Source organism: Ornithodoros turicata, chromosome 4 (genome assembly GCF_037126465.1).
Source record: "Ornithodoros turicata isolate Travis chromosome 4, ASM3712646v1, whole genome shotgun sequence".
In the NCBI taxonomy this organism is placed as follows: domain Eukaryota; kingdom Metazoa; phylum Arthropoda; class Arachnida; order Ixodida; family Argasidae; genus Ornithodoros; species Ornithodoros turicata.
In genome coordinates this window covers 38,995,095-39,005,855 of record NC_088204.1, presented here as the reverse complement: position 1 = coordinate 39,005,855, position 10,761 = coordinate 38,995,095, and the positions used below count along the sequence as shown (strand labels likewise).

Below are 10,761 nucleotides of genomic sequence, written 5' to 3'. Positions count from 1 at the left end.
TAGGGCGACAGCAGACCCGATACATACACCTTCGGACTGTACAAACAGCTCGTCATTGTACGAAACAGCCGTAGCATTCAAGTACAACTGCAAAACACGCAAGAACTCATTCGCTGACAAGCCTACGGCAGACTGGAACTTGATTAGCTGAGACTCAATGACTGTCCTGACACGTCGGGGAGTTCATGCACGTTCAGTGAGTAGTAAAGGTCTTTGATGTCAAGAGATACCGCGTGACAGGGTTTTCCATGGAACTCGGAGAGGAGAGGAAGTAAATCATCCGAGTGCTTGAGTGAGAGACCATCAGGGAGGGCAAGCACATTTAAAGCCTTTTGCAGAAAACCTGAGACTAACCTTTGCCAAGACCCAACCTCGCTACCTACAACTCTCAATGGCATGTCAACTTTATGGTCTTTTAGGAAAAACTTCACTGCAAGCGCAGATGACCCTAAATTCCTGACTCCCCTACCAGTGCCAATGTTGGAATAGTCGAGATACAATTCTTGATGGAGCTCATGTTCCCTTGGAAGGGCCTAAACAACTTGCCCATAGCCTCCTTAGCTTTCTCAGCAAACATGTCGTTAGGGAGTAAAGCGAATCTCCCCGACTTATCACACTGGAGTACAGTCAGATCTATACTACGTAGCTCATCTTTCACTGCGGCAAGACGCTTAGTGTTTTTCTTGCTCGTTTGCGTACTGAACGAATTTCTCGGTATCCGATTTACGGACTGGTCAACAAAATATCAAAATATCACGAAATATCACTAATCGAGTTCCAGTCTGCCGTAGGCTTGTCAGCGAATGAGTTCTTGCGTGTTTTGCAGTTGTACTTGAATGCTACGGCTGTTTCGTACAATGATGATCTGTTTGTACCGTCCGAAGGTGTATGTATCGGGTCTGCTGTCGCCCCAGTGCTGTCTGAAATCTACTTGAATCTGCTCGATGCGGATTTTACGGACCTTTTCGTCTGATCTCATATGTGCGAGAAGATATGTTGACGACATTTTGATCATTGGCACTGATTCATCGCTTGTTATGTTATGTTGTGGAAACGGCCGATGTGATTGTGTCTTCGTCCCCTGAGTTGACCTTCTCATTAGAGAACCCCACGGAGGGAATGCTTATGTTTCTTGATTTTCGGTTGTATTTGTCCCCGGTTTTGTGCTGGGCGTACGGGAAACCCAACGCGAAACCTCTGCTCCCTGCGGACAGTTCGCACTCAAAGTTGATAAAGTCTGGGTTGGCTTCTTCCCTGTTGCACTCAGCGGAGAAGAAGTCGTGCGCCCATTATGTATCACAGAGTATTGCTTATTAGTTTGACCGACTGAGGAAAGCGGGTTACCGACCTCCCTTCCTCTACAGTAAACTGCTTGGGTTTATGAATGAAGGTGCTAGGGATACTTCCACAGAACCTCAGTCGGCCAAGACGCGTGTTTCTATACCATATCACCATGCTGTATCACACAATATTTTAGCCGTAGCAAAAAGGTTTGGGATTCAAGTTGTCTTCTCGAATGTCCTACGTCCTAGCTCGCTAACGCCGTTTCTGTCAAAAAAGTCTGTATGCAGTGTTTCCCATAGGGGTCAGTTTGTCAATTGCAATAATCGCGTGATATACTGTATCCCGCTCGCTTGCGGTTTTTGTTATGTAAGGCAAACCGGGCGTTGTTTAAACACAAGGCTGCTTGAACACAGAAGGAATGTGCTTTCACTTTCCGGGAACTCAGAACTTGTTGCCCACTTGAAGCTGTGTCACAATAGGAGATATGCAAAACGGCGCAATCTGCCGGGCACTTCGGCAGCAGCCGCCATGATAAAGGCTGGCTCATAGCCTGCCTAGCCTGCACTCCATTCGTATGCGTAGCCGCTAGCGGCTCTACGCAAATACCATGACGCCTGAACTCAATCCGCGACCGAAGTTCTTGCCAAATGACAACGACGAGAACTGGTGCAGCCTTTTAAACGCAGTGCCGACAATTTCTGCAGAATGCGTTCAAGAATTTTGCGAATCGAGGCCCCACTCCGGGCGGCAGATGCAGAAATCGTACAGCTTCGCTTTGGAGTCTTATGTTGACGCCGCGTCCATAAAGGTCAACGCATCACATGTGAGGTAAGATGATATATGTCCACCAAGAATATGCATAATATCTTGACAGTGCACTGTGTGTGCGGACCCACGCTTTTCAAAGTCTTATGGGTGTTCTTTAGCTGTGACTACCGGTGCATTAGAAGTAGGAAATACTTTCGTGGGCACTGGAAAAAATAAAACACCACGAATTACAGGGCTTACGCTGTACAGCAAGAGCTTTACCTAGTTTGTTGGCTTTCGCTTTACCAACCCGCGGGCTGCATGAGCTATCAAAGCGGTTCGCTGTATGCTGAACAAGAGCGTAGTAGTTTTAGCGCTGAAAAAATATTAGTACGGGATGGTCCCACAGCGTAGCATGTAAAAGCTCTACCGCTTGCGCAACTTTTATTCCCATCTATGTGTGCGATGTGTGTGTATGTAATATATATATATATATATATATATATATAATGCGTGTTCTTGTCACCAAAGCCCAGTCCCACCAAAGGCAGCGCTGACTGCTCCTGTAAATTTTTTCTCGTCTTCTGACTTGTCCTACACATTTCATTCTCGTGGTCAACTGCCCTCTTAAGCTTTTGAATATATGCACACACATTTGACTACTTGACCCACCACATCGTCGTCCCATTTGTGTGTGTGTGTGACTACTTTTCTTTTGTATATATGCGCTCTAACTTTAAACCATTATACATCCAGGCCTGGCACTGTGCATATCCGTGGTCGGTGTTACAGGAGCCAGTGTAAGACAGGGGATCCATACACAGCATACTTGGCCTTGGAGACCTCAGGGGCGGTTGCTGGAGCATGGTGCAAGTGCCCATCAGGTGTTGGACAAGCATGCAGCCACATTTTGGCACTCCTGCGAACTGTTGCAATACTCAAAGACCGTGGCTACAGCGAAGCCCCACCTGAACTGTCTTGTACGAACCTCCCACAGGCTTGGAGAAGGCCAAGGAAGCGTGCGATAAGGCCTGTCCCTGTGCAAACAATCGACTGGCGAAGGCCACTTGATGGTGGTAATGACACTCCAGCTCCACCTCGCCTTCAGGATGTTAGGGCAGCAGCCGATGCGGATCAAGACCAGTTGAGATTGAACACGAAGCTCGCAGAATTTTTTAGACAAAAGGGGGGTGCAGATTTTGCCATGGTCCTTGAAGAAGCCAGCTTTGGATTTGCAGACACGAAATTTGGCCCTGCCCCCGTTGGGTCCCCACTGGTATACCAGCAGTCACCGTCGCTACAAGATCGGAGTGTGTGGATGTCACCTAATATAGCACTGACCAGGGCAAAGACCAGCAGCATCCCTGTGCCACCCCTTCTGTTTCAAGAGTCCACCGAATGCGCGGTCCCCACCCTTACTGACATCTCTCATGCCAACATTCTCAGGATAATGATATTAAACCATGTTATGCAGCATTTCAAAAGCGTGATTGATTGCTAGTGTGGATGTACCTCTAACCTAGACCACTCACATCTAAGAATAGTAGCTATGTAACAGGTTCTTTTCATTGCATTGTGTGCAGTTAAATTCTGCGGTTAGTCTGTACTGTCGGGCTGCAAAAGATACATTGTAGAGCACATTCTTCTTCATTGCCCACACTACCAACCTTCCTGAAGCGTACTCTCCGGATCCCTTAACGAGCTGGACTCCCGCCCCCTCTCTCTCACAAAATTGCTTGGTCCCTGGTCACATCTAGCCCACTAACGTTCTGCCTTCAAAGCTCTCTTGACCTTTCTGGATACCATAGGATTTCGATCCTTATTGTGAAGGGGCTCACTATTTCATTCCCCCCGTCACCACCAGCAATGGGGTAGAGTATCGCCCTGGTGATGAAACTCCCCATTCATCATCTCACAATAAAGTTGTTGTTGTCATTGCATTGTGATCACACCGCCATGCAAAATATTTTCTCTTACAGAGCATTGCTCTCACGAAAGCAGCAGCCTTGGACTTGGAAAAAAATACTCAACAACAAAGCAAGAGTGACCGTTGGCTTGCAGCCCGACAATACAGACTAACCGCTTCTAAATTTGGATTGGTAATGCGTCGTGAAAACTGGACACAGCAAGGGCTGCACAATTTAACTGCACATAAAGACGTAAGCAGATGCCGACCTGTTGCCTATGGAAGAAAACACGAGGACACAGCTGCAGAGCACTATTGCAGAGCCCTGCAGAATTTGGGGCATGACATTGTAGTTTCTCACTGTGGCATTGCTGTGCATCCGAGCTGCCCTTGGTTAGGCGCGTCACCTGATAGGTTTGTTTTTGACCCAGAGGAGTACCCACCCCATGGGGTTCTCGAAATAAAGTGTCCTTACAGCCTCAGGGACTGTGAACTTGAACATGCTAAATCAGAGTTGAAGCAAATGCAGTCTGATGAAGGTGGTCACCCAATGGTGAAGAGAGAGAGTGACTACTACTACCAGATACTAGGACAGATGGCTATCACGGGGTTGAAGTGGGGAGACTTTGTTGTGTTTTCGGAAAAGTGGATGATAGTAGAGAGAATTTACTTTGACGAAGACAAATGGAAGAATGCAAAGCAAAAGCTTGATTATTTTTACTTCAATCACTTGTTGCCTTACTTTTCTAAGAACTGATTTTTTGTGATGCATCTAGTAATATGTAGTCTACTTTGCTCTGTTTATCTTGGTTTTGCATCACATTACTTTTGGTACGATATATTTTAATGTTTTTAACCTGAACTCTTGTGCTGCACTGAGTGTGTTTTGTTCTGTTTTGTCCCCACTCGTTGCTATCTTGCTTTTGCACTGCATTTATATATTATATATTATATGTTAAGCTGTCATAACGTAACTAACAATGCCCCCCCCCCCTTTTTTTTTTGCTTGGGACTTTGGATAAACCACTGGTTTTACGACACTGTGATAGGGCACTAGATAGCAAAGCCCTTTGCTGAATTTTTTAGTTTCACCATTTAATGACGCTGTGATATTTCATAACAGTGAAGCCCTGTGCTGAATTTTTGTTTGATTGTTCAGTGGTACTGTGATATTTCATAAGTGGAGCCCTTTTCTGGGATTTTTTAGTTTCACCATTTAATGACGCTGTGATATTTCATAACAGTGAAGCCATGTGCTGAATTTTTGTTTGATTGTTCAGTGGCACTGTGATATTTCATAAGTGGAGCCCTTTGCTGGGATTTTTTGTGTGATGTTTAATCACTCTGTAATATTGCACAACATGGTGAAGCCATGTGGTGAACTTTTGTGTTTCTGATAAGCATTAAGTCCAGGGAATGAAGCACTCTTTGAAATAAAACTTTAATACACACAAGCTTTCGTGCAGAACCTGCACTTCATCAGGTTAACATACAAATAAACGTACAGCAGAACCGGGCTATTATAGTTCTGCTGTACGTATATTTGTATCTTCACCTGATGAAGTGCAGGTTCTGCACGAAAGCTTGTGTATCGTAAAGTTTTATTTCGAAGAGTGCTTCATTCCCTGGACTTATTGTGTTCCCAGTACTACCAGAGTAGACTGTATTTTTTCCTTCATCGCCCAAGTGTTTGTGATAGTCATGATGTAGTGAAGCCTTTTGCAGAGCCTGTGTGTTTCACTACCACTTTTACATGAGACTGTAATAAGTCATGAGATAATGGTGCATGACAGGATGTTGATCTTAAGTGTGGCAAGATAGTGGTGCTCTTCACTGCAAAGAATCATTAGTCCAAAATGTGTGCAATATTTTATCATTATACATAAAACCTTATAAACAACTTCCAAAGAAATATTTCTGAATAAGTTTGGTTGGTCCTCCACTTTTGTACAAGAGGCAACTTTGCTGTCAACTGTGTGAGACACACGCACAATGGAAATAAAGGACTTGGAGTATGTGATCTGTGTCACTGAGACGTTTGTCCTTCTCCGGTAAGGGACTTGACAATGATTGGTCCCTGAAAGTTAGTCAGAATGACAGCCACCGTCCACATCTGATTAATGACCCCACATAGTTTTGCAGACACTGAGGTATCAAAAATATGAAATGACTTCACTCTCTGAATCCGCCGCTCTACATGGATACGCAGCGAGGCTATTTCCTTTCTTTCGTTCAGCTCCTCAAGTGACTGTTCCCGATTTCTCAAGAATGGAGGGATATTCAACTGAACACCAAGGCGCTGGAGGTCATCACCAATGAGAAACCCCTTGTCCGCCATTACGGAGTCCCCTTGCTCAAACGGAAGCCTCAGAAAGCCACTCTTCACCACACATTCTTTGTCCGATGCAGAGCCAGTAAAAAGTTCAGAGACGAAAGACACAAGCCCACTAGGTGATATGCCAATCAGCCCTTTAAAGGTATTTGCCGATTTGTAGTTCGAGTACGTGCTTGATTGCAAACCAAGTGAACTGGGAACCTCGCACCGTATCTCAGTGGCATCGAGGATGACTCTGGTTGACGGGTATTTCTCTACAAACGCTGGGGGCATTGTCGTGTCAACAACACGTCGCGATGACCATAGGGGTAGGGCACCCAGTTTTAAGTATGCAAAGTTTATCCAGGAGGTAAAGATACGCGAGACAGTTGCCTGTGATATCCCGAAGCGATGGGCTAGGTCGAACTCCAGGAGGCCTACACGGAGCCTACACAAGACTAGGAAAAGTTCGTTCTCAACACTTAGGGCCCTCTTACGCCCACCTCCGTTGCACCTCACTTCAGTGTCTGGTTGGCCTCGCCGTACATTGCACCCATCGGGTCCTGGGTCTAGTCGGTCTAACAGTGCGCAAAAGTAACTGTAATCAACCATGCCTGTGTATGAGTGGAAATCATTATAAGAGTCCTTGAAGCGTTCAATGCAGAAAGGTGTCTTTTTTTCCTTCTCCTTTCTCAGCTCATTCACCATCAGTTCTTTCTCGGCTTCAGCCTTGTACATTTTCTGTTTGACCTCATGAAGTTCACTCCTGAGCATTTCTATTTTGTTCTTCATGCACTTGATTGTACTTTCTTGTTCTTCATATAGCAGATTGCAGTGTGCATTGGTGCACTTGGTTGGCACATCTGACTCACTCAGTCGCAAATCTTCACTGATGGGCTCCATCACACTGGTAGCACCAGAAGCATTGTCAGACACTGGGATGCTGGATTCGAGCTGCTGTGAACCTTCATCACTTTTGGAGTGCACTGCCCTTCCTGATGCACTTTTCCGAACTTTTGGTGGCTTCCTGGCTTGCACAGTCTTTCTGAATGCAAACAACGATGGCACGGCGGCGTCCCGCAAAATATGCAGCCCGCTAGCAATGTTGGGAAGGAAGTCGCATTCTCTGAAGTGTCTCGAGCACACTACTGTTGATTTCGTGATCTTAAAATGCCTTCCTTCATCCCGCTTTATGGCGATAACCCACTTCTTGTAAAGTTCCTCCTGTCTTGGGAAACGATGAAAGGAGACCTGCAATACAAGTGAATTTTGTACACATGTTATCACTTGCCAGTGTTAATAAACTGGACGCGAGCAGAGTAGGCAAAGGGGCGTTGTTTTGGTAGGGACATAAGATCTGTGTTCATGCTCTTTGCATCGCTCCTATTCCTTGAGCATGCTTCTGGAAGACCGCAGCACGGAATAAACTTGCTTTCAAGTTTTTACTGGGGATGGTTAATACGCACTTTTTTGCCGTTTTCATCTTTTGTCCCTCTCTGCTTGCCCAGCGGCACACAGCAGTGTGTCGGCATCTTCAGTCTTGTGAAACGTACGACGCTCTTTCCTTAGAAAAACGATGGCATTAAATTATTTGAGCTATAGTTCAGTCTCACTAGAGACGAAGAACGTTTGGAGCTACTTACAGTCTGTGCCTTCAACCCGAGAGTTGACTTGCTGAGTGCCACAGGGAGCAAAAAATGAACAATTTATGCAGCGGGCGGCATGCGGACATCTGTTTCTCGACTAAGCAAAGATGGCGGGCGCGTTTCGTCTAGTTGGCACGAGATGGCGCTTCATTTCGCATATCTCCTATTGTGAGCCCCTCTTGGAAGAGACGACTGTCCTTGGGAAAGTGCTTGACCCGGTTGGCCGCCTTTCAGCGGAATACAAAGATTTTAAGGCGAGAGGGAATTGCGTTAGTGTTGCATCTATTTCACCCTTGCCACCCATACGGAGACTGTTGGGAACTTGACTTTCTATGTTTGTTCAGTAAAAGGGTTGCTGCGTGTCTGAGATCGTGTGTGTTTCGTGTTTTCTTTCCCCTGTCTCTGGGTTCCCTTCGTATGAGAGGTGAAGTGTCGGATTTTGATACAAAAGGTCCGCAGTTCGATTCGAGACATTCACGTATTTTTGCTTGTCTCCTGGCTATTGCTATATGAGTACTTTGTTATCTTTATTTTGTTGTTATTTATTTATGCTATAATTCTTGTTTTCACAAGTCTCTGGCGTCGGTACTAACTGATTATGGAATTTTAGTTGTTCTTCGTATTGTTGTACTAGTGCATACTTACTCTATGTCGACGTACAAGTGTGATCGGATAGTACGGATGGTAATATGGACAATACACACACAGATGGTATTATAAACGAATATTGCCAACACTGAGTCTGAGCACTAGTCGATTGCCAATTAAGAAATCCGGAAACTGCCACGGAAAGGTTACTTCATATGCTCGCCCGAGATGCCTGTATCTCGGAGGCTCTCAACTGGATGTACCAGCGGCTGTAAATTAGGCTGCACACAGCGCTTACAATGCCAGTCTGGAAAATCTAGTGCTCGAAACAGCATTTTTTTTTCCTGCACTCGCTTACACGCAATTTACCTTGATAATACCTATATTATTCACGCAAAAATGACATTTTGGCATGTATATTTCTGGTAAGTTAGTATTATCAAATATCTGAATTAATTTTCAAGGCGTTGGTGCAAAATACTTTTCAAAACTTCCGTCGCCAAATAGACTGCTTATTATTACCTGGAAACTTCAGTAACATATTTGAAAGACTCCTTTCACCCTGGTTTTCTCTTCTTTTTGTTTCACATTACACCAGCCCAGAAAAATTATGTCAGTCGACCATCCCCACAGCCAGGAGTGAGGACGCTGAAGGGTTTCGACGACGGGGCGGTCAGCTAACCAAGCTAAGAAAAGGGCCCGCGAGCTGCAAAGACGACAGTCTGGTACGTGGCACCAAGGAAGCTCGAGATTGCGAGCCTGGATTCAATAAACCGTTGACCACCACACTAAACTGAACTGCATTGTATTCTTGACTGGCGCTGTCGATAGGATGCCAGAAGAGTCTTCGCTGGGACTTGTATATCCAGAATTGGCGACTGGGGCCTTAGTCCAGCACTCCAGCAGTGAAGCTTAGGTCACCGTCTCGGTCTGATCGTCTGCGGGACACTATTGTTCGTCCACGTCTGTAGGCGCTGATCTTCTCATCTGACTGCAAGTCTGTGTGTGGATATCGTATCTCAGGAGTGGGTGAGACCTTTGACCGATTTTCTCCGGGAGAACCAGTGCAATGTTTAGGACGCGAGAGTTGGTACATGCGGCCACAGAGTTGAGAGCTGGTGAAATAGATGCTGAGATACATCGATTACGGGTAGAGCTGCAGAGTTTGTGGGCAGAGACAATTTTCTGGGAGCGGTTGAATTTCAGACTCAAAGGTCAGGTGGTTCATGATAGTTTTCAGACAGCATGTAACAGTGGTAGCGTAATTGACACGATGATTGTGGACACGGTGGACATGTTAAGCGTGGTGGAAGAGCTAGAGCTTGAGAACGTTGAGCCGATAGTCATCGGAGACGCAGCAGTCCTACGTGGAGAATACTTCATAGAGGAGCAGCGGGAGAGCGCATTTTTCTCTGGCGCCTGGGAACGAGTTGGAAAGCAGGATCACGGTAACGTAGATAACTTCTCGCGTACGAAGTCCAGATCAGATTATTGTTAGGACGACGGATCTAGTGACAATCCGGAGATGTCAATCTGCGCAATCTCGCAGGACACGCGGTGCGACCGAATTGAAAGCAATTTAGGCAGCATGAGTGAAAGGCGTGTAGAGCCACCACGTACTGGTCACGTGAACGAAGATACGTTGCCACGGATAGAGATGCCGCTTAGTACATTAGGAGGGCGATTCTCTAGTGTCAGGTGCACAGGCGCTCCGTTAGTTATCGATGGATGTGCACAGTCGAAACAATTTTCTGGTGCCATCGCCGTGCAGCACTGGGGCGGTGATGGAGTTCGCTTGCAGGACGAGTACAATGCAATGTGCATTGCAATGTTTCATGGTTTCGTCGCTATGGATGTTGGAATAAATGGTGGCCTAGAGAAGCGGGAACCTGAGGATAGGTATAGGGATGCAGCACAGGAAGCTAACGACGAGGTGCTGCTTGGCGACTTGCGTGGCGAGAGGGATATTCATCGCACGCATTTGACAGTAACGTCATGTCTGGTTCTGACTTTTGTCAAGAACGCGGCTCTGAGCGCATGTGGGTATCACCTAGGAGACGTTTAGTGCGGTAGTAGGGACAGGGAAAGAGTCGCTGCTAGCACAGCTTCGGCATGTCGTCTGCTGTCTGACACACTAGTCTGCGGCGGCATTCCCCATGAGCTTAGCTCAATTGGTAGAGCCCTCGACCGGCAATCCAGAAGATGTGGATTCGAGAACTTCAGAAGTTTGGAACTGACTCAGACATGCACTTTTAGCTAAAAGAAAAGGAAACGGC

General features: G+C 46.1%; 1 protein-coding gene across 1 annotated transcript; it reads right to left on the bottom strand.

Moving 5' to 3' along the window:
- Nucleotides 1-5,963: 5,963 nt before the first annotated feature.
- Nucleotides 5,964-7,783, bottom strand: LOC135392359 (uncharacterized). Its single transcript, XM_064623075.1, has 2 exons — nucleotides 7,718-7,783; nucleotides 5,964-7,502 (listed from the first exon to the last, which is right to left on the bottom strand). Exons 1-2 carry the CDS (start codon nucleotides 7,781-7,783, stop codon nucleotides 5,964-5,966), a joined length of 1,605 nt encoding a protein of 534 aa, XP_064479145.1.
- Nucleotides 7,784-10,761: the final 2,978 nt, after the last annotated feature.